Source organism: Perca fluviatilis, chromosome 3 (assembly GCF_010015445.1).
Source record: "Perca fluviatilis chromosome 3, GENO_Pfluv_1.0, whole genome shotgun sequence".
Lineage (NCBI taxonomy): Eukaryota > Metazoa > Chordata > Actinopteri > Perciformes > Percidae > Perca > Perca fluviatilis.
In genome coordinates this window covers 398,377-422,072 of record NC_053114.1, presented here as the reverse complement: position 1 = coordinate 422,072, position 23,696 = coordinate 398,377, and the positions used below count along the sequence as shown (strand labels likewise).

The window sequence follows — 23,696 nt, the reverse complement described above, 5'->3', positions numbered from 1 at the left end:
GGATAATGAGCCAGAGCCACTTTATAGAAACACTGACATTAAAACAAACACCAATAAATGATGGCAACCTTGTGAAAACAAACCTTTCCCAGTTATTGTTATATACATCTTTTCAAGATGTATTCATCATTATCATGGTTCTGTGATTCAAAGCAGCTAAACAGCTGTTAGTTAGTTAGTAGTTGACAAATCTATATCTATTATATATATATATATATATATATATAGAGAGAGAGAGAGAGAGAGAGAAGAGAGAGAGAGAGATAGAGATTTGTCAGTTAATTAATATGGATTTTTGGAAATGAGAAAATGCTAGATTTAAAGCAGAAATTTGTCAACATTTTCAGGGACTCATTGTGATGTCCTTGGCCGGTCTTACCTACAGTATCTGAGTGAATATAAGCAATCAAGACAGACACACAGACACACAGACACACAGACACACACACAGGTATGGGATAGTCCATTCAGAGCTAATTTGTAGGTGTGAGCTTTAACTGGGCCTATTGTGCAGCCAGCTGCAGTGAGAGAGCCGAGCATAGAGCTGCTTCTGTTGGAGAGCTGGGAATGAAAGATCTGCTTTATGCTGCGGACACGTCTTCTTGTGGGAGTGAGAGACCACATGAGTGTGTGTGTGTGTGTGTGTGTGTGTGTGTGTGTGTGTGTGTGTGTGTGTGTGTGTGTGTGTGTGTGTGTGTGTGTGTGTTCTGACTGCATGTGACTGCAGTGCATGTTTGTGAGTCACATAACTTTAGCTTTAGAGCTGGGAGAAGGATGCAGCTGAGTTCTTAACTTTATTTTATATTTTAGGCTCTTAGATACTAGTGAGCATTTAAAGTTACACTGACTCAAGGGCACATGGACATGACACCCGCTCAACTGACATGTTACTGGAGTCAATGCTATGACACATAGAATCAGTCATAACATTCAAGTTTCTTAGAGTTTCTCTGCCCATTTATTCTACAGCTTCTAGAAAATGTACAGTATTGTATCTTGCAAAAGAAAGAGAATGTCCCTTCACAGATCAGTGAAGACATTAATCCTCTCTTACTGTAGCTGAATTTAGCTGCTGTGGTCTCCATGTGGAATCAAAGCCTGTGAACTTCATGGCACATTTTGCCCATCCCTGTCACTTAACCTTCAGCATCATACTATATACTCCCGGGCAGCTGATGTTCTCTGCGCTGACGTTCTCCATTGTTGTTTACAACAAACAGGAAATTCAGCTCACATTACCATGAGCATGTTTCAAGTGCTCAATGCTGCAGAAACTGAACCTAAGGGCGGCTTGCTTCAAACAGACTTTCAACAGCAGCAGAGTGACAGCAGGGACCACGGCTTGCACTCCCCTAGCAGCAGTGTAGAGCTGTTGGCTTAAAAAGATGCTTAGTAGATGTTTGGCATCTCAGCCTTGGGGCGCTGATAAATTAATAGTCAAGCCTAGACTGACAAAATAGCTACAGTACTTTCTATATACTATACAATCCCTATAGGGCTAGTTGCAAGGGCAAACACAAAAATATATACTGTATATTCATGGGGTTCAGCTTGAGTGAATTGGATGTTTGGAACACAGCCAGTCGAGGATTTGGTAAAAGTTGCTGAACCCTGAATTCACAGCTAAATCAAAGTTAACAGTCTATAATTTTTACATTTATTTATTGAATGTTTTGCTGTTTAATTCTGTAACAAGCTGGTCAACACTCCTACAGAAACACAGTCACAAATAAGAGCTGTGTTGTTGTTTTTCTGATATTTTTGTTCTAGTTCATTGCCCCAAATATTCCCACCTGAAACAAAGATTCGAACAACAGTGCTTTTTTTTAAACTTATTTATTTGATTAGGACAATGCACATTAATCAACATTTCTGTAAATGCATCAATTGTAGTCCTAGTTGCATGCATGTCTTTATGGTGGGAAGAAACCGGAGCAACCGGAAACCCACGCAAGCACGGTGAGAACATACAAACTCCACACAGAAAGGGCTGGGACGACCTGGACTCGAACCCAGAACCTTCTTGCTGTGAGGCAAAAGTGCTAACCACTGAGCCACCGGGCTTCGCTCATTGTTTATAATGAACTCAACACTGATTTTTAATAAGTGGATTAAGGGATTTTGCTGGTAAACACAATAGAACTAGCAAAGCTCGAGTCATCAGTCCAGTTTGTGTGTCCTGGAGGTAAAGTTTTCCCACCGAACCCCAGCCACAAAGAGAAAACCTTGAGTCTGACCTTTCTGAAGACACTGTCATATCCTGGCTCCACATTCAGGAAGCTTTCGATGTCGCTGCCAGAGTCCCTGTGAGCTGTGGAGGGACAGCTGGTGGCACTGCTGGTTCTACTGGGCAAACTGGGAAACGCTGAAGACTGTGAGGATCCTAAAAGAAGACAGCACAACAATGTGTTAATAATGAAATATAGCAGGTGGAAAACACAGATCAATCTTACGTAGAAACCTGTTTAACTCAACCAGAAATATGAAGGTACCAGGATAAATCAGGAAAACATTCATTAAAGTTTGATTCCAACTGAGAAGCACCACTTTTCCAAAATAATATATTTTCATTCCCTCCTCTAATACATAAGCAGGTCTGTTAGACATCAGTGAAAAGACTTCTGGGAATCTGAGAAGGTGTGAAAGCCTGGCAGATCAATGGCCCACTGTCCTGACTATAGCCATCTGCTGTTTGTGTGTTTCAAAAGCTTGAGACCAGAACTGAAGTTAAAATCTCAGTCAGAGAAAATGACAACTGAAAATAATATTGATGTACTGCAGAACAGCTTTCATGAAGAGAAGAGCCCTGGGGCCAACTGGACACAGGGAGACTTACAAAGACATTCTGCTGTATTTTGTATTAGCTTTAAAGTTACAAGGAGCAATTAGAGATAGCACACAGACAGTTTTTACAGTGTGTGCAATCATCAGCCACATCAATGTGCACTTAAGTAAGTCACTACTTCCCCACCTGAATCATAGCCAGCGATATGTCACATTAAATACCTTCTTATCCTCTTTTAAACATAAAGGTATTCAACAGCAACCCACCATCAGCCATTTTGGGGTTTAAACACTATTCCAGATGTTTTTTTTAAAGCCCACTCGTTAAAAACAAGTAATCCATCCTACAGTCAGCACACAGTACAACATTTCTTATGCAACAGCCCTGTGACACTGCAGTTTTTGTACATGTAAGGACTTGTACGGATAATAGCCCAGGCAAAACTAAAAGAGGAAGATTGTGCCCAACTACAGATGTATAATAGTAGGCTTACTTTAGCCAGATGCCAAGAACAACTGGATGAGATCACTCACTGAGTTTGTTATTTTGCATCATTTCTGATGTCTATTTTTGCCAGAGAAAGCGGAAGTTATTCTTTATCCCTCAGGAACATTTTCCCTGTGCTCATATGAACAAGAGGAAGTTCCTTGTGTGCCTGGATACCGTGTCTACAATAATTAACTAGAGACCATCTTGCAATGGGATCACACCAGCCATGATGCATAATTGGGCCAAAGTGTGGGGGGGCAATGTCCCCTTCCCTCCTTTCTACCCTTCTACCTCTGGCGCCCTTGCATGGACCACAGCCATTTTCGAACTCAGCCTTCATTTTGATCTCCGCTACACACAGGTAAAGTTCCATGGTTGCACCCTGCATGGTTGTGATGCTATCGCGGTGACAACATCTGGCCGCAGACAGACAGACATATTAACACCTGGCAAAGTACTCAAAACCGCTTCTGTGGTAGTCCCCGCTACAGTAGGTTTCTCCAGGACCACATTTTGCCATGATGACACACATACATTCAGTACAGACACAAGGTGAAAAAACTCGGCTGGTATGTTTGCACCAATGGCAATGATCTGTGATGCAAGTGGGCACTCCAGGAATCCCGGGGCTGAAGATTTAGCTGCAGTCAGCTGCTCAGAGAACAGGGCCATCAGGGTGTCAGGAGATGGGACAAAGGACTGCATTGGGAGTGGTCAGTGACAGAGCCCTTCATTTTGGCAAGAATCTGTTACATTGCAATAAAAAACGAGCAACTGGGGGGCACAGTCCTAGACTTCCTGAAACTGATTAGTTGCTTACTGCTGACCACTAAACACATGCATGCAACTGCATGAAAGCATAGATGGGTTGAAGAGGTGGGGCATCCAGTCGGGTCCTCATCAGGCCTACTCACTGACCGAAGAACTGCTAAGCCCAAGAAGTCAGGAAGGATCAAGGTCTTTAGGATCCCAGTACAGTAACACAGCACTCACACACACACACACACACACACACACACAGATGTGTAAAAACACATTATTTTAATTAGCAGCTGTGAAATATTTATTTTCTACAGACAAACGTCTGTAAATGTCCATATATTTATTCAGATATTAAGCAGTTGATTTCACTCATTAACACACTCTTATCTTGGGAGGATGAACTAATCAGCAATAATTTGATTGAAATGAAAGCTTGCTTTTCCAAAGTGTTTCACAGATCTGAGAAGCAGTGCTATACAATATCAATAATTTCTCATTACAGGGCTTGAAAGAGCTTAGAAACTAACTAATATTCAATTCTGAATCTTGTAATCAGAGGTGTCAGCGGTTTAAATCTTATTTAGGAAATGAATGTCTCCATATTGGTATGTATGTATCCAGCAGCAGGGGGAGGTGGCCACAATATGACAGATACAGGGTTTTCCTCCCTGTGATAGAAGTATTTCTGCAGTAGAAAGGTCACATGCAGAGATACACTGGGCATTAAGAGGGGGATGTAGGTTTTCTTTACAACACAGTGGAAAAGACAACACTCCAAAGACAAAAACTACACTGACCTTTGACCCCAAGTGCTGCGACAGAGCTTAAGCTTGACCAAGATGGTTTTGGAAGTTGATGCAAAACATTTTACCCTTTGGTCTAACATCACAAGCACACCATCAATGGAGGATCCCAAAATGTAACTGTGTGCGTGTTAGGGGAGTGTAAGTGTTGGTGACAGAAGTGGATGCTGGGAGATTTTGTTAGACTCCACCCCCTCACACCTGTCCACCAAAACTAGCAGGGGAATGTGAGTTTTGACAGCTGTCTTCCTCCCTCTGTTTCACTCTCTCTCTCACACACACACACACACACACACACACACACACACACACACACACACACACACACACACACACACACACACACACACACACACACACACACACACACACACACACACACACACACACACACACACACACACACACACACACACACACAAACAGGTGTAAAGCGCTCTGATGAGTCAGTGGGTGGTTGAGGTTGTTGGGTGAATGTGAATCAGCTCACACAGCTGTAGATATTACTTTGACTTACAGTATATGCAACATCTAATAAGAGACTAATGGGGCCAATACAGAAAAAAGCATTAATTTCTAGAATACCAGCAGTGCAAGCAAACAACGGCAAATAGGTCATATCATCATATCACATCACCCAGATAGATTAGTTATATATTACTATATATAAATATATCACTATACTGTCATGCAAAAACTCATACACACTTCTCACAGCTCAGCAGAAGTTGCCATACTATTGCTGTAACTACTCAGATCAATCAAATATTGCTTGCAATCCAAACAGTTACTGCTGTTTCAATGCAGTTAAAAATGTATAAAGAAAGAAAAAAGAAGCCAGTCTTAACTCAGGAGGAGAATGTGTGTTGTTAGATGAATGCTGTAGAAGAAACATTGTAAGAGAGATATGATCCAGACAAATCATCCAGTCTGAAGTAATGAATGTGGTAAGAAATAACCAACAAGATAAAGTATCCATAGGGCTTCCCTGTCTCAAAACACTCTTCTCAGCACATTTTCATACGGTTAGTGGAGATAAGTTGCCACTGAGGCTACCTTAAGTGTTTCCCTAAGTGCAGATTGTATCAGCGCTTACAGATAGAACCTTATTTTTCTTTATACCCTTGTATTTTCTAAGGACATGACATGTTAAATTAGAGCAACTGGGCTGACGTTTTGCAGATAGAGGATATTTGCGTGACAGCAGCTAGTCACTCATTCTACAATGCTGACAAACCACTGGGGGCTGACCACAGTGGCTGTACTTTGAGGTCTGAGCAGCACAAAGTGTCCCGCACCAAAAACATTTTTGAGTAGTAGAGCAGCTTGGTGTGTTTTTCTGTTGTAACTAGGTAAACTGAATCAGCTCATGATCACTGAACCATCTGCTATTCAATGTTGTAGTTTGAGCAACACACATTCACAAAATGAAAGTACCAATAAAATGTTCAAAATATTTTCATGCATAATGGAAAAACCTCACAATTTTGTGAAGAGACTGCTGACATGTCATATAGGTTGCCATGTTCACTGAAATAAAAATCTGTCCTCTGCCGTCTTCCTTGCACATGTTCCAGAGAGTAGTACACTACTTAACCAAACTGTAATTTAAACCTTTACTCGGATTCATTTTAAAACACCATTTACTCCTATATCTTTGTTTTCTTTTTTCACAGTATTATTTCTGTCTGGAATCAAAGGCACACCCAGCATGTCTCCTCCTATATAAATGAGGGTTACTGAATCGAGTTGAGCTAAACTGGACACAGCTTCACCCATGATAAATGTAATATCATGCAACATTACAAACAACACTTTAAATCAGCAGCAAGACTCAACAGAGGTCAGCAAACCACAGGCAGCCAGGCACACTACCAAGCTGTGGCCTTCCAAAAACACATTAACCAGCTATATTATGGGATGCAGATCCAGGCCCATCACACACCACAGGCAATATACAGCATGTTCTGAGGCTGAGGCTGTGCACAGACTTGTCAGTGCTCTTGGGTGCCTGCCTTCTATGTTGTCTTTGCTGCTGTGTCTGAGTTTGTATAGCAACACTTACACAACTGTACTATATATCACTTAATATCACTTATTAACATATGGAGAAAACATGCAAGAAGGAATTGGTTCAACACTGGCTGATACTTGTAACCCTCAAGCAGAGCAGATTATCACTGAGTTCTCAACCCTGAGCTTGAGCTGGGTGGTCCTAGGTCAACCCATTTACATTGACCTTTGACACTGACAAACGCCCTAACTTCCTTCTTCACTAGTCTAGTTTAATAATCTCAAGTGTCATGTAGATCTTCAAGTATAGTAAGTGATGTTAATCCAATACACATTTTTTCAAATTCAGTGAGGTTGTATTTCTTTGGCAGTTGAGTTCAAATATCAACAATCTTTGCACAGCATTGCTTACTTCACCTTTAATTGTATTCTCAAACCAAGCATTAAAGTCTTTTGAGCCATGTCTGTCAATCACTGATATATTATTACTTACTTGACAACAAGACTGAGTCTAAAGCGTGCTAGCAGCTCTGTGATGCTGTACAAAGACACCGCAGTGTTTGTGCTTCAGCTAGACTAAATGCTAATGTCAGCACCTCGGGTGACCATAAATATCCTTCTAAAATGTCAAGGCAATCTATCCAATAGTGGTTGAGATATTTCCAGTGGTGGGCTGATCAACCACCCACCCGACCATCATTGCCAACCCTAGAGCCATGCTGCCAGAATGGCTTTAAATAGGGTACTCAATTGTGAACAGTACATTACATGTGTACATGCAATGGACACCACATTTCCCTGTCTCATGTGGGAATAGTTTATTGTATTTTGTTCTACTGTGCTCATGTGTGTGAATGGTGGATTAGAGATTTACCAGCCAGTCAATCAGTTTCCTGCCATGGCTCCTGTTACTATCTGATGTTGATAACCTGACTAAATGAACCAGAGAAAGAGAGAGAGAGAGAGATTTTCACCAAAAAGGAAGTGATGCCGACTTCTCACAGCTGCTACAGAGGAAATCCCACCCTCACCCACCCTCCTATTCTTTGTCATTCTCTTTCTATCTTTGTGTTTCCTTTCTTTCCCTCTGTATTTCTTCACCTCATCCATTACAATCCTATTCTCTCCTTCTCTGTCTGACAGACTGATGTTTCATCTGTTTTCCACCCCAGATAAAAGGCAGTTTGTTCTCATCGATCTGTTGGTTTTGTTTTATTGAGACTGGTCCCTGCACAGATAGACACATTTTACAGAGGTCATACTATCCTGTTTTCCTATCTTACTGTGGCTGTTGCCCATTAATACGTATATGTCAATATATAACATTTTCTTTTACAGTCATCCCTCATTTACTGACTGAAATATATCCACAGCTACAACACCAACAATCATCCCTTTCCTGCAATGACGAGTGAGCTAATGTTGTTTTTAGCCACACTAGCAACGTGGCTCTAGGGATGGCCACGTGATTGGTCAGTCGGTCCACCACTTTGGTCCAGACTGAAATATCTCAACAACTACTGAAGGGATTGCCATTCAGTTTAGTGCAGAGATTCATGCTCCCCAGAGGATAACTCCTAATGACTTTGGTGATCCCTTGACTGCTTACCTACTACCACCATGAGGTCCAACTTAAAATTTGTCTAATACTTTGGTTTATGACCAATTACTTACAAAAAATAAAATATTTCCATACAAGCTCAGCTGTGAGGGGTGCTAACATGTTATGCTAACATGCTAAACGAACATGAACATTGTAAATATAACCTATTGAACATCAGCATGTTAACATTTCCATTGCAAACATGTTAGCATGCTTACATTAGCATTTAGCACCAGCTGAAAAAGAGCTGCTAGCTTGGTTGTAGAGTCTTGTTAAACACTCAAATACATTTATAACAAAAAAAAAACAGAAACAAAGACAAAAACAACTAATATTAAACTAAAGATTTACCTAAACCGGGGTGAAGACAAGATGCATGTAAGACATACACAAAAGCTAAGCTACTTTAGCTATGTTTAGCTACTGCTAGCTTTTGCTGAGCTTACATCACATCTCTGACCACCTACAGTCCGTCCTGCGGTTTCTCTGAGTCACCACTGGCACGGACAATAATTAGCTCGGTTACAAGTACAGAGTCACTTCCAAAAACACTGTAGGGTCAACTGGAATTCTACCAACTGTCACCGACCTGCAGAGTTGGCAAAATATGTAACACTTCATCTTCATGCTTGTGGCGTGTATCCACATCCTTGCGTCCATGGGATAAAAACGAGGTCCCGCTCATCAAAACGCTGCTCTACATCTCCACTAATGGTCATAAACTCCACAGATTAAGTCATTTACTGTTTAGTACATTTCAGCCAGCAGTCTTCTGTCTTAGTGTAAGGCCTTACTGATACAGTGTATTATATAAGATTCTACCCTTGTACAGTGGATGTTCTGCTAATGTATTTTAAAAGAGGTACTCTTAAGTACCTTTTAAAAACAAGGTTTCGATCACCATTACAGCACTCAGGCAGTGCAGCCAAATGCTGAAGCTCAAACGATGAAGTATCTTTGCTTTGTGTCAGTGACACCTCAACCACACTGTTTAAAACGTCACAAGGCCAAACATCAATTTGCTATAACTTCAAACAAATGGGCTTTAAAAGAGCATAAACATTAATGCATAGATGACCCACTTCTACATTCATAAGAACAAAAACATGCCCAAAAAAACTATTTGAATTCATACCCCGTTCTGACAAAAGAAGTTAGTTTATTAGCGGCTAAGAGTAAATCTTACCTGAGTGTTGAGTGTTGCAGGACTGATGGAACGACGCCTCTCTGTCTCGGTGGATCTACAGAGAAACAGGAAGACACTGAATCAGCCTCAGCAACATGTGACCGTCACCCACAAAGAAATAATGATGCAGACCAGCGTGGCAGATAGGAAGTGTTGCTCAGTACACAGGATGGGTGGCAACGATAAGACACCCTTTAGAACAGCGGACTATTCATCGGACTTAGTGGCTACGCTCCGGCTCCATCTCCTAGAGGAAAGGTCTAACTTTGGTCTGTTTACAGCCTTCAGAAGTCACAGTTAGACTGCCACCAACTCAAACGCACACACACATACTGCCTGTCAGAGATCTGTGGTTGGCTGTAATCACACAACCCTGGGACTCTGCTTCCTCTGTGGTCCGAGTGTCTATACAACAGCTGTGTGTGTGTGTGTGTGTGTGTGTGTGTGTGTGTGTCTGTGTTTGTGTGTGTGTTTAAGAAAGCCACAGGCTTCCCCCTTTTCGCAGGCAACACAAAAGCTTCAACAGCTCAGCCGAAGCTATACAGATTTGAGTGGCAGCTCTGAATGTGAAACTAACAGAGACTCAGAGAAGCTCATTGTTTTATAATGAACTCCATCAACGGCATGTAAATAAACAAAGTAAACTAAAAATAGATAAATGATATATTAATACAGCTAGATTGCTAAGACTAAGCTCTTCAGCAGAGACCCTGAAAACATGGCTTGGTCAAGTGATTTCTGAACTGAGATAAGGCTACTGTAATACAGGATAGATGGTAATATTTTTATGGTCTGTCCTTCAATGGTTTGTTCCTTTCTTTCTTGCTAGTAGCTTGTCGTCCCCCCCACCCTCCTTAAATATTCCCATTTAACTTCCAAGCCTAGTAAACCCAGGTTAAGCCTGGCTGAGATCAACAGGCTTTAGCATGGCCCTTTAAACTAGGCTGTGTAGGACTTGTACAAAGGAACCTCCAGACGCAGTATAAACACGTTGCTTATCGTTAATCTGAAAGAGGAACAAAACAAAGATGCTGTTCCACCATGGCCCACCAAGTCAACTCTTGAGTTTCAGTTACACCACACTTATACTTCTAGCCACTGTATGGATCCTAGCTTTTATCAGGTCAGTGAGAATGAACAGTCCCTTGGGTCACTTATACACTTAACCTTGTTTCTGTGATGCTGAGATGAAAACAGCTATTCCTGGGGTGTGAAATGAAGAATTTGAATATACCAATTCATGTTCAGTGTTTTTGTTCTTAGCATAGACTGGAAACACTGGGAAACAGCAAGCCTGGCTCTGTCCAAAGGTTGTCCACTTATGAGCACCTCTAAAGCCTACTAACCAATGAAATAATTCATTAATTAATGGTTTCATTCATAAATAACTAAAGTTATAATAAAGTGTAATAACTACAATGTGTGGTTTTACATAAGGTTATATGCTGGACTACTTCTTGGCAGGACGGAGTGGCTTCCTGGAGTCTTGTTTTCACCATAAGGTGAAGCTGGCAAGCTGCAGAGGCCCCTGCAACATTTTCTTTTTTTCAATTGCACCTGACTGCAGTACGCAGATCGGGGTTGGGCCAAATGTGGGCGGAGCTAAACGTTTGACTCCGTGGGAGCGCCATCTGGTGGCGGACATCAGGCAGCACATTCTCAAACGTCAATGCAACACCTTTATAATATAATATATATTATAGATATATAGATTATAATAAATAATGATATTTGAATTATAGATATATAGATTATAATAAACCATGATATTTGAATTGTAAAAAGGAAAAAAGAACGGGGTTGGGTTTAGGAAAAGAAGAACGGGGAAAGCAAACATGACTCCCGGGAAATGAGCCCTGGTCTCTGGGGAACGCCAGACAACAACTGACGGTTGTTAAGGCAGAGGCGAAGTGGCAATTGGGAAAGTCTGGACGGACTAACCTGCCGGCTGGCTGGCCGCGAACGGACGCTGGCTGCCCGCGGACGGACGCTGGCTGCCCGCGGACGGACGCTGGCTGCCCGCGAACGGACGCTGGCTGCCCTGGGACGTACGCTGGATGCCGGGTGCCCGCTGGCTGCCCGCGGACGGACGCTGGCTGCCCGCGGACGGACGCTGGCTGCCCGCGAACGGACGCTGGCTGCCCGCGGGGCCGGACGCTGGCTCCCGAACGGACGCTGGCTGCCCGCGAAACGGACGCTGGCTGCGGCTGGCTGCCCGCGAACGGACGCTGGCTGCTGCGGACGGACGCTGGCTGCGGCTGGCTGCCCGCGACGGATCGCGCTGTGAGGACGGACGCTGGCTGCCGAGACGCTAACTGCCAGCGGGCCGGGAGCGCTCGGCTGCCGAAGACACTACCGCGGGCGGACGACGCTGGCTGCCGGCCGGTGGTCTATAATTTCCGGTAGATGTTTTGGTTCCACTCCCCGCTGGGTTAAGGAAAGGATATAAGGAGGAAATTCGGGAAACGAGCCGTTATCTCCGGGGACGCCAAACGAACGACGTTGGGTTAAGAAAAACAACAGCACGGAAAAGCAAACTTCACACGCGGGAAAAGATCTCCCGGTCAGCTTGAAAGTCCTGCGTTTTAGAGAAATGGCTCTGCCAATTGCTATTTGGCAAGTGGGCGGAGTCAAACGTTTAGCTCCACCCACATTGAGCCACTCCTCGATCTGCGTACTGCAGTCAGGGCTTACTCTTTTTTTTTGATTAACCAATTAATGCAGTCTATATAAAAACAACGTGAAAAGGCCTAGAACACTTTCCTCAGAGCCCAGGATCTTCAAATTGTTAGTTCTTTTGTTCAGACCAGCAATCCAAAACATAAGAATATTCAATTTACAATGATATAAAAAAGAAAAGCAGCGAATCCTCATGGTTAAGAGGCTCGAACCAGCATGTTTGGAATGTCAGCAATAGCCTTTCAATGTATTTACATTTTGTAATTACTCTTTATAGCAGTTTTCATTGTAGTGTAAAGACTGTCACAAAAACAGACTGCTACAAATAAAAAGAGAAAAAAGTCAATACTAATTTGATTACAGACACTGCAGTTATTGATTAAACTAGGGAACAGAGACCGAACAATAAGATACAAGTCAGGAGGTTAAAAACACATCAAGAATCAAGACAACGATGAGTGAGTCCTAACCAACCAGCAACACTATTGACAAGTCTGCTGAGACCAGGAGAAACACTGAGCTCTGTTGTCTAGGCCTGAGAGTGGCGAGTGTGTGTGTGTGTGTGTGTGTGTGTGTGTGTGTGTGTGTGTGTGTGTGTGTGTGTGTGTGTGTGTGTGTGTGTGTCAAAGTACCCACTGTGACCATACACATTCTAACAAACACAGTGACAGGCACTTACATACCAACTCACCTCCATCAGCCAACAGTGCTGCATGCATGCACACTTATTACAAACACTTGTGCTCCTTTTTTTCACTCATCAAGTCTCACATGCACACAACAAAATCCCACACACACACAAATGCATGCAGACGGCACACACAGGCTTTTTCTTTTCTCACAGCTGTGTTGAGATATCAAACAGTGCCCGCTGAGAGAGAACAAACACGCTGACGAGGAAAGATTAGCTGGTCACAGAGGGCGCCAGTACACACACACACACACACACACACACACACACACACACACACACACACACACACACACACACACACACACACACACACACACACACACACACACACACACACACACACACACACACAAAGGTTCTGCTCAGAAGTCAAATGATTGCCAGTGACTGCAACATATTACATAAGGTTACATGCCTTGACCTTACAGCAAAGCAGTGACAGTAGAACTTCAGATAGAAACAAAGATCCTGAACAAAAGACTATAGAATTAACTGAACTCTTAGGCATGATGGGATAGGAAGTGGACACTTCTCCTAGAGAGGGGCATTTGCAACCCTGAAGCTGCCACTAAAGTAATACTTGCTTTGTTTTGGAGAAAACATAATTAGGTCCTCCCCTCTTTCAGGAAAAATGTGCTTTGCCTATTCCTGAAAGAAGCACTATGGACAAAGGGAAAATGTAGGGTTGAATGTGTAGTAAGATCAGTGGAGGTGAGGATGTAAGAATATGTTACAGTACAAACCAAGAGGCACAAGGTGACAGCAAGTTAGGCTGCCAGCCATTTACCAGTCAGCCAACCATACGCTTATCAAACAAGTGTTCCTGCCAGTTAGAAGGCCTGCAAACCAGTCAGTCAGCCACCGAGTGAAGAACCAATCCCCCCTCTGAAAGCTGGCAGTCCGGAGTCTGAACGGCCCAGTGCATATTTGTAGCGCCGGGGGAATCTAAACTGTACCCAGTAAAAACACATCTGGTTTAAAAATAAAAAGGCGGACTGGTCTGTGTATGCCGGGGCAAGCAGGACTTGGATCGCTGCCTTGTTTCTAAACAGGCAGGCGGCCAGAGAGGGTCCACAGCATTGAAAGATGCCGTGGCTGACTGAATGACTGTTTCCAGCCAAGTATGTATACCAGGTTTGATCCCTCAGGGCAGCTGACAGCAGACGTGAGGACAAGCCTATTCTGTTGCACCTTGAACGTGCACTGAAATCAACTTACCTTACAGGATAAAAGCAAATATATATCAGCTGTCAGACAATGACCCAACTGCTACACAGGATTTGCTTTGGGTTCAATTTGATATTTTAAAGACAACTTATGAAGTGCCTCTTATTGAAATTCTTTCCTCTGACCTCCCTTCACAGAAAGGTCAGAGGTTGCAGTCAGCGACAGAATAGTGCACAAGTGGACCCTGACAGAGACAGGGTTTTGCTTAAGAACATTTTAGCATAGTCGATGATTAAATCTGGGCCCTCTGGCTGAAGGACTTTTCTTTTTAATCACCAGAACACTTGGAATATTTGATTAAGAATGATTTCCTTTGAGATCTACAGTAGAATAATCTTCAGATAGTACATCACCAATATTACAAGCAAATGGGTCAGAGCCTTTTACCTACAGAGGAAACAAATATTCCCGCAACCACAAGATGATCAAGAATGAAGAAGAAAAACGGACGAAATAAATGTCCAAAAAAGGAAAGTAAGATTGGTTAATTCCTGGCCTGTTAGAAGTGCATGTTTGCCATCTATCTGCAGAACAACATGTGCTTGTATACACTGTAGTACTATGTTAGTTAGTACAAAGGCTCATTCACAGTTACTGTACTTGGTAAGCAGAGTGATGATGTGTTTTGTGACTTCAGGCCAGGAGAAATGCTGGGATGTGAAACGCTGGTTGGAATGAAGTCATTTGGCCAAATGCCTGTTTTCCATCTGAGTCCAGAGGAAACCGTTAGCCCAGCGCTGCCTTTTTCCCACACCATCATATCGCTCCCACTTTCTCTCACACACACACACACACACACACACACACACACACACACACACACACACACACACACACACACACACACACACACACACACACACACACACAAAAAGGTGAAAAGAAGAGCTGACATCAGGTCCAAGTTTAGAATGTGACAACAAACTAAAGAGATGTGTTACATATACCAGAGCAATCCACTTCATAGATATTTTCCTCTCAGTACCTCCCAGTCGGCTCTGCTCTGCTTCTGGATGTCCCGACCAGCAGACAGCATGATGGCCAACATGACGTAATGTAGGACAAGTCAAATGTCTACAGGGGTGTCGGTCATAGTTTAGTTAATGCATAGTAATTAATTAATATTCCAGCTTTCAGTCAGTGGTTATTAAAATCATAATCATCTTGGGCGGCGCTAAGCTCTGCACGGAGCCGCTGTAAAATAGTCGTGCGAGAGAGAACTCAGATTGGACAGATAGTCTAGCTAGCTGTCTGGATTTACCCTGCAGAGATCTGAGGAGCAGTTAACCATAGTCCTCACAAATCCACCGGAGTTTAAAGTTCCAACTAAAAAGAAAGTGGAAGGAAACGGAAATCGGCGAAAATATATGCCTTCGGCAGAATTTCCTGCAGCACCGGAGCAATCCCCAAAGTGGAACATCAAGGTTATAGACTAGTAGATCACCAACGCAATTACAATTCATCCTGAGGGGACATGAACGTCTGTACCAACATTGTATGGTCATCCATTACATTGTTAAGATATTTCAGTCTGGACCAAAGTGACAAACATTGCCATCCAGTAACACGCTATCATGGCTAGAACAGTGGCATCAAGAAAATGGTCAGAAAAATTAATAATCATTCAATGATTATATGAATGATAATCATTAATCATTCATATCAGTCTTGTAATCACATATGTAACACATCCCTAAATGTATGGGATGTACATTTATAGATATTTTTTTCCGGGGCATCTGTTAACATCCGATCCAACTATCCACTAATATGCTGACTAGCTAAACTACCTGGATAGTATTAATCTTGATCGGAGCAGGCTCATCACTGTCTACTGGAAGGGAACATCTTATGATTATAACCACAACACGTTTACTAAGAACAAACCTGACAAACTGCTGTCCTACATCCAAAAGAAAAATCAGAGGCACAGTGGAAAAATGCCATAAAAAAGGGTTCTGTGTAGTAGTGCCATTTGGGCTTTATATAACACTTTTTGGTGCTATAAAGAACACCCAGTTCAAATGGTTTGACACAGAACGTTATTGGTAGAGTAACAGGACCTTTGCACGAAAGAGAAAGGTCCCAACTTTGCAGTGTGATGAGACATTTTAGGAACATCAACGGACTTTATATTTTGTTTTAGCTTTATGGTTTTTCAGTACTTGTTCTTCAAGTATCTATTATCCTCAACAAAAAATCCCAGAAAGACCTTAAACTGTCTGAGCCTCATTAAGTTTCATACACAGTTATTCCACAGAGATGGATAGAGTGCAGGCATCTGCCTTGGTGTTCAATGCAGCATACCCATGCACCGTACATCCAGAAACCACACTCCACCCCAAAATAATCAGCACTCTGTGTCTGGAGGGCCACTATCAACAACCATGCAATCATCTCCCTGGGTGCAACACAGCAAAAGCCATCACAACATCTCTGGGAGATGACTACAGGTTTGTAAAAACATGTTGAAGCACTTTGTGACAGTTTTGATTATGTTTAACTTCAGAAATAACTTTTTCTGGACAGCTTTTAAGGATAAGTGTGATCAGGCCTTTAAACAACAATCTGTCTCAGGGGCTTGAGCTGCTAAATCACTTCATGAAACTCTCCTTAATGGACTTTAGTTCATGTAATAATGTCATTAATTATCTATTTTATGGTTTACTTTTACGATTTCAGCCCTGCCTTTATTTTGTTACCTTGCTTTTAATGCTTTTGCCATCATTTTTTATCTGTTTGAAGCACTTAACGGTGTTTTCGGTTCGGTTATTACTGTAGCAGTGGCACTTTTATCATAGCATGCAACTTTTTTTGAAAGTGCAGATAGGTAGCCTACCTTTATCAAAACCACGTCCACAGCTCGCTCTCCTTTGGCACAGAAACTGTACCTCCGCTTGTGTCGCTCGTACATTGTCCCTTAAATATCCCGAGCAGATTTACTAAACAGCAGAACATCCAGCAGAAGCACTGTTGAGGAGAGCTGAAGCTGCCTGCTAAGATCACATCTGGCCACAGAAGCAGCCTTCTAGCAGACTCCAGCTCTACTCCCTCCCCCCTTCTCATCTTCCCTCCCTCCTTCTCTTCTTCCCTCCCTTTTCTTTTCCTCAGTCGCCTCTCAACTTCTCTCCTGACTCATGCCTTTGGTCTTTCTTTTTCTCTGTAATTTCTCTCTCTCTTTCCCAGTGAGGCGGTAGATGTCTTGCTCTCATCCTGTAAATCAGCCAGCCAAAGTAGTATATTGTTACAGTGTGACAGATGACAGGGGGGCATTATTACTTCACCTAGTGTGATTCAACCATTAAGAGATTGTTGAGAGATTCAACACCCCCTGCTGGGAAGAGGAAGATGTACTCTGGGTGTGATTTCACCTTTCTTACATGATAGAAAAGGCAGTACTGTAAGCAGCAAAAAAAAGGTCTCACTTACATATTCATCCACAAGGGGCAGAGCTAGAATTAGCTCACCAGTGCAGATTGCACTCCATATTTTGTCCCACATGTGATTTATTATGTCTTGGCCTGGGCGTTGAAATTGAAATTGCAATATTAATTCTTTACAAATTATATAGGAATATATACTGTATCACAATTTGGCACAAGTATGCAAAATGTAATTGATGATGATTGCTATGAATGGTGTCCCACTATTACGCACTACATCAGACAAGTCTTCGCATATTATAAACAAAAACAGACGTAATTAATTGTATCACTTTTAATTACAATAGGCTTGGAATCATTTAATTAGGCAACAGACTTTTGTAAAACGATAAGAAGATCCCATTATTGTTATTTCTTACTGCATATTGCAAGCTACTGATTAATCTGTTGTCTATCTTCAGCACACAAGCTCAAAGGCAATCATCCAAACAGGGAGCACTAAGCCTGATATATTCAAATACCGACATGGACACAAACAGCACGGTGGACAGCGGACACGCACAGGTTTGTGTACATCCACATCTGGTTGTCTGTGTGTAAAGACACCCGTGCAGATTGTGAAATGTATGCAGACACTCACAGCTATTCAGATGTGAAAGTATCACTTGGATTTAAGAAGGAACGTAAATGACAGAACTTTATAATGTAACTATCAACAGATTTCACTGCCATACTAGGAAGAGAAATAAATGCAACTAAGGGCCCTGACACACCATGCCAACGGCCAGGAAATTGTGGAGGCAAAGGACAACTGTGGCGTCGCCTCACTTGGACCCTTGTCGCAAAAATTTGCACTGGAACACACCGCAGAGATTACAGCCGACGGCAAGTACCACGTACGTTCTGCGCCTGTGTGAGAGGAAATAACTCTCCATACCAGCAGGCGGCAGTAATCTATTCCTCATTCAAAAAGGAATCGAATCAGCGGCAAAACCGAACAGAGCTTACGGTCCCTCTGCTTCACTCCCCGAAGGATGACAGCGGACACCGGGAGATGGCTAACCAGACTGTCCCTCTCCTGGGCTGTCATCCCTTCTCTCGGCAAAGAAGTCTCCCCACGGGGGAACCGAACGCCTAGCTACGTACTTTCCTACGATGTAACAAGATCGTGTGAATGAAACATTAAGTTGTTACATTTACTAATTTAAAGGTTGGCCGGCTGGCTGGTAAGATAGCTTTCTTGCTAGGGGGCTGATTGTTTAGCAGTGCAGAGGGTGCAGAGAGAAGGAGGTCTATTACGGTCTTTATATTAAATATAATATATATTTATATTAAATATATTCGATATTAGTTTAAAAAATAAATAACTAAGGACACCAATTTTCTTTGTGAATGAATAATGTATCGTAAATAAATAAATGTTCTTCCCTAAAATACAGGGGGCATAAGTCAGTCCACCCCTATGTTAAATTCCCATAGAGGTAGGCAGATGGTTATTTTTAAAGGCCAGTTATTTCATGGATCCAGGATACTATGCATCCTGATAAAGTTCCCTTGGCCTTTGGAATTAAAATAGCCCCCCCACATCATCACATACCCTTCACCATACCAAGAAATTGGCATGGTTTTATTTCAGTTAACCTAATAGCTGGTTTGATTTGCATTGAGAGATGATTTTATGATAAGTGCCAAACTCTAGATATGGTGAAGGGTATGTGATGATGTGGGGGGGCTATTTTAATCCCAAAGACCAAGGGAACTTCATCAGGATGCATAGTATCCTGGATCCATGAAATAACTGGCCTTTAAAAATAACCATCTGCCTACCTCTATGGGAATTTAACATAGGGGTGGACTGAAACTTTTATTTTTTTAAAGGAAGAACATTTATTTATTTACGATACATTATTCATTCACAAAGAAAACTGGTGTCCTTAAAGGTTGGATTTTTCCTCATGTTTTTATTCCTCTTTTCAGTCAACTTTAGCATGGGTTCATAAACTTATGAGCACCACTGTATGTAGATATCCTTCTTTTAAAAGACATTTTATTGTTAAAATAAATATACCAACACAAGTAGTTATGTATATCTCGTTGTACACAGAAACGTGCTGCCTCTCTACCACTCTCCATGACAGCAGCTGGACAGGAGCTCATACAAATATACATGAATATTCTGCCCCTTGTTTGAGGGGTCGTAGGCTTCAAGGTTTGCTTTTATCCATCAGATCTCTTGTCCTTATGCTCCTTATAAGAAATATAATTGTTGTTATAATTGTTGTCATAGTTGGGTTAAAAAACAGCGTGCACACTGTGGTTGATATTTAGATCCATGTAAACGTGTGGTAATCCCTACAGTCTGTGGGTTGTCCCTGACATGAGAATCCAGCTTTGACCTCGGGTCCCACCCTTAATTGGCCAACAGCACAAGAGGCGTGAATCCCCTGCGGTCCCAAACAAATCAAATTCTCCCCACATCCAAACTCCGACCTTCACAGAGCACCTGGGGTCTCAATCCGTTGAACCAAATGAACCACAGAGTTTGCACACAAAAAATATCAACTTTGACTACAAACTGCTGTGTACTGGATTTGAAAACTGACAATCTCTATATTGCTCTGCTATAGTTTACAGAAAGAATACATTACAAAAAATACAGAAAAAACAACAACTTCCTAGCTTGAATTACTCCATTGTTCTACATTATGAGGGGGTAAACAACACACACACACACACACACACACACACACACACACACACACACACACACACACACACACACACACACACACACACACACACACACACACACACACACACACACACACACACACACACACACACACACACACACACACACACACACGTTAACAGCAGTAATAAATAAGACTGGCAGATTTTTTCCATTAGTAACTTACAAGCAGTGCAAGTAAGAAAAGCAAGGAAACAAATAAAAGAGGTGAGATCCAGCTTATTAAGACAGGGACTTTGTGACAAATTCATATCAGTAAAAAATAAATACATTTTGTAAATTTCTGTATAAACCAAGCATATGATACCTACAGGTTCTGTCTATATAGCAGAACAATCATGTCTGGCCAATCTGGTAAATAATACTGTGACATAAAGGATATATCACAGATATAGACACGTGATTAAAATACAAAAGGTGTTCAAAACCATACACTTCATTCTTGTTTGAATTATATTGTTGGCGCGGCCTTTTCTGGCCCTTGGCTGTAGAGTTTACGGACAGGATGAGCTGTTTATACTGGAAAATTCAAAATGGCAAGTCCAAAGCCACTGCTGCATCCACAGCCTTGTTAAAGAACAACGCGGTGAATGCAAAAACTCCCCACATACATAAAGCAACATCGGTAGCCAAATGTGTTTATTGAACAGGCCTTAACGGCAGTAACTTATTTGTTGCTTTCTTCTGTTAGAGTAGACTTTGCCATGACTTCACTGCGTGTTTATTCGCTGTGTTTATATGAATTCCATTTGTAAAATAATCTAATCTAATGTATCTCATGCTCATGTCTTGAGGACATGACTCACATCTCCTGATGAAAGCCATGCTATGAACATTCAAGTGTTGCTCTGCGGCTTGCTAACTACAAGTACATTTATTCTAAAATATGAAATATGCCATAGGCCTACATGCTGAAATAACCAGCATTAAAAGCTTTGCTGTCTAAATAGCTTACTATCTTATCATATTTTCAAAACACTGACACACTTTGCAATTTGAAGTACTTCTTTAACCTTACATCTCCTTTTATGCAGCTAGTTGTGGCTGCCATCATTTAGATCTGGTCATCTAGTCACTTTTATTATCTGCTGTTGTCTGGAGTTTTAGAGTCTATATACTTTTTATTGCCCACTATTTAACTTTCTTTAATTTCACATTACAAATAATGTATCATATGCCAAATAAATCATGATGGTTGATGATTATTCTATAATAATTATTATTTCTTTATAAGTTTCACATTCTTCTAATGCATCTAAACATTGCCATGATTCAAAAAGTGTGTAAACTATAATGCTAAAGATAAGTTCTGAGGATGCATCTCTAGTAAGTAAACAAGTCATTCCTCATCTCAACTCCTACAGTTTGTTGAGCACCAGCATGACTCAAAATCGACCTGCCCATCATAGAAATTGATTTCAAAAGGAACGAATGGCATGTCATTAAATTCTCTTTCTGGTTAAGGGGAAAAACTCCAGTGATGCCATTGAGGTTACATCGCCCTCTGCTGGCGACCCTAGCATAGTGCAGACTGTGTGTATATCCTCCGCAAGTCAAACATCTGGCATTCAAAACATGCCACTGACCTAGACCGCAAGCCAGGAATAAGCAGAGCCACTCCAGTCTATGGCTGCTGAGGAATCTGTCAGTCAGCAACATTTCAGAGTAAAGCCTTGTCTACTGAAGATGGTATCCATGTGGTAATTCAACTGCATAACATGCCTCCCACAAGATGATGTAGGATTTTACAGTAAGTGTAGAAGTCAAACATAAAATGCTAAATGTTGTTACGGATTAAGCTTTGCAATTTGTTTGCAATAATGACCTATGTATACTCTATGTACATTTAACATCATAAAGTATGTATTTTTACTTTCATGCATATTTCGAATTAAACTCTGTAGATGAAAAGTGACTTTGTGCCTTAAATCTACAGATGCATGACTTTTACAAACTGGCCATGCTAACAGGATGCAGAATTCTTAAAATTGTTATGAATGGAAATGAGTCACAATTCAATCATGTGGCCACTGAATTGACTCATGTGCAACCATGGAAGTTACCAATTAGTCGTATTCAGACTCACTATGAACTTGTCTTGTATCATGTATCAACATGTATACTTACTGTACCTGGCTGATAGAACCCACTGTCAATGCATGCACATTAATATTTTTATTTATGTTTAAGTCTACTATAGGTATTCAATAGATACCATTTTTCAAGATATTTATCTTTGATGATTTGCTGGCGAACTTGTTTCTCTTTGTTTTATTACTGTTTATATTATTTATTGAAACCCAGAGATATACACGTATGAGGTGGTGGGGTGGAATGGAGGGTTGATGGATGTTAGAAAGTTGAAAAAAATAAAAAATAAACTTCTAATACATTTCTGTTGTAATGAATCTCTTAAATATGTTTTATAAAAAAGTGTAACTTTGCCTTAAATGCCAGACTTTTTAAAAACACAAAAAACACAAGGTTTTCCAACAATATTAACAGTAAACTTGAGAGCAACTTGAGTTTTTTGTTCAGAATAAATCTTGCTTCTAGCATCAGAGCACTTTGACATTTTGACTTGTCATAGCAGTAGAAGCCCATGTGGATGTAATAACATTGCAATGCAGCAATTAGTGATATTATTTACCCCTGTGTTTGACAAGTCAAAATATCTGCTGTGAATAAAGTCTATCCAACTTTATTTTCCCGTCACATTTGATCCCTGGTCATGTAATAATAACTCAGGAAGTGAGCTTTGCTGCCTGTTTGTTCCCAACACCTTGGTGCCAAAGGCTACTTAGGGTGTTTCACAGAGATCAAAACATCAAACAATGATTCATCTTAGACTCATGTTGTTAATCAAACCTACGTCAACCATAAAGCAGAGCTTGAATCACACAACTAAAGTAGAGACTTACCATGGAGAAGTCGGTTTCCTCTGAGGGGCCATTTTCTTCCTCCCCTGCACCAATTACAGTTTCTTCTCTCGACATGATGACTTCCACAACTGGAGAAACGCACACAACACAATGCAATCAGTCCAGTGGCTAATCCTCTACTATAGGAATAAATAACAAGTGTTTCAAGTGAAAGGGAGTGGGACTATCTATCCTCACTGCAGATACACTGAGAAGTTTGACTGTTGAAATAGGGTTGTAGCAGCTTGTGTCTATAGTTTTTATGTACTAAAACCTTCCTTAAGGCTACATTTCCCATAGGGACAAGAACCATTGAATGTAAATGAATGAATCATTCGTTGGTTTTAAAAACAGTAACCAAATAGGGCATTGATGGTATTGTAAAAGTATTTGTGATGG

The 23,696-nt window shown here is 41.4% G+C and overlaps 1 protein-coding gene across 12 annotated transcripts in view; it reads right to left on the bottom strand.

Moving 5' to 3' along the window:
• Nucleotides 1–23,696, bottom strand: part of LOC120556381 (A-kinase anchor protein 13) — a 121,619-nt gene that overhangs the window by 48,658 nt on the left and 49,265 nt on the right. For all 12 annotated transcript variants that reach the window (XM_039795942.1, XM_039795941.1, XM_039795940.1 and 9 more), the window contains 3 exons: nucleotides 23,298–23,386; nucleotides 9,642–9,696; nucleotides 2,238–2,383 (listed from right to left, as the gene is read on the bottom strand). In XM_039795942.1, coding sequence (XP_039651876.1) covers nucleotides 2,238–2,383; nucleotides 9,642–9,696; nucleotides 23,298–23,386 — 290 coding nt within the window. The remainder of the gene's footprint in view (nucleotides 1–2,237; nucleotides 2,384–9,641; nucleotides 9,697–23,297; nucleotides 23,387–23,696) is intronic.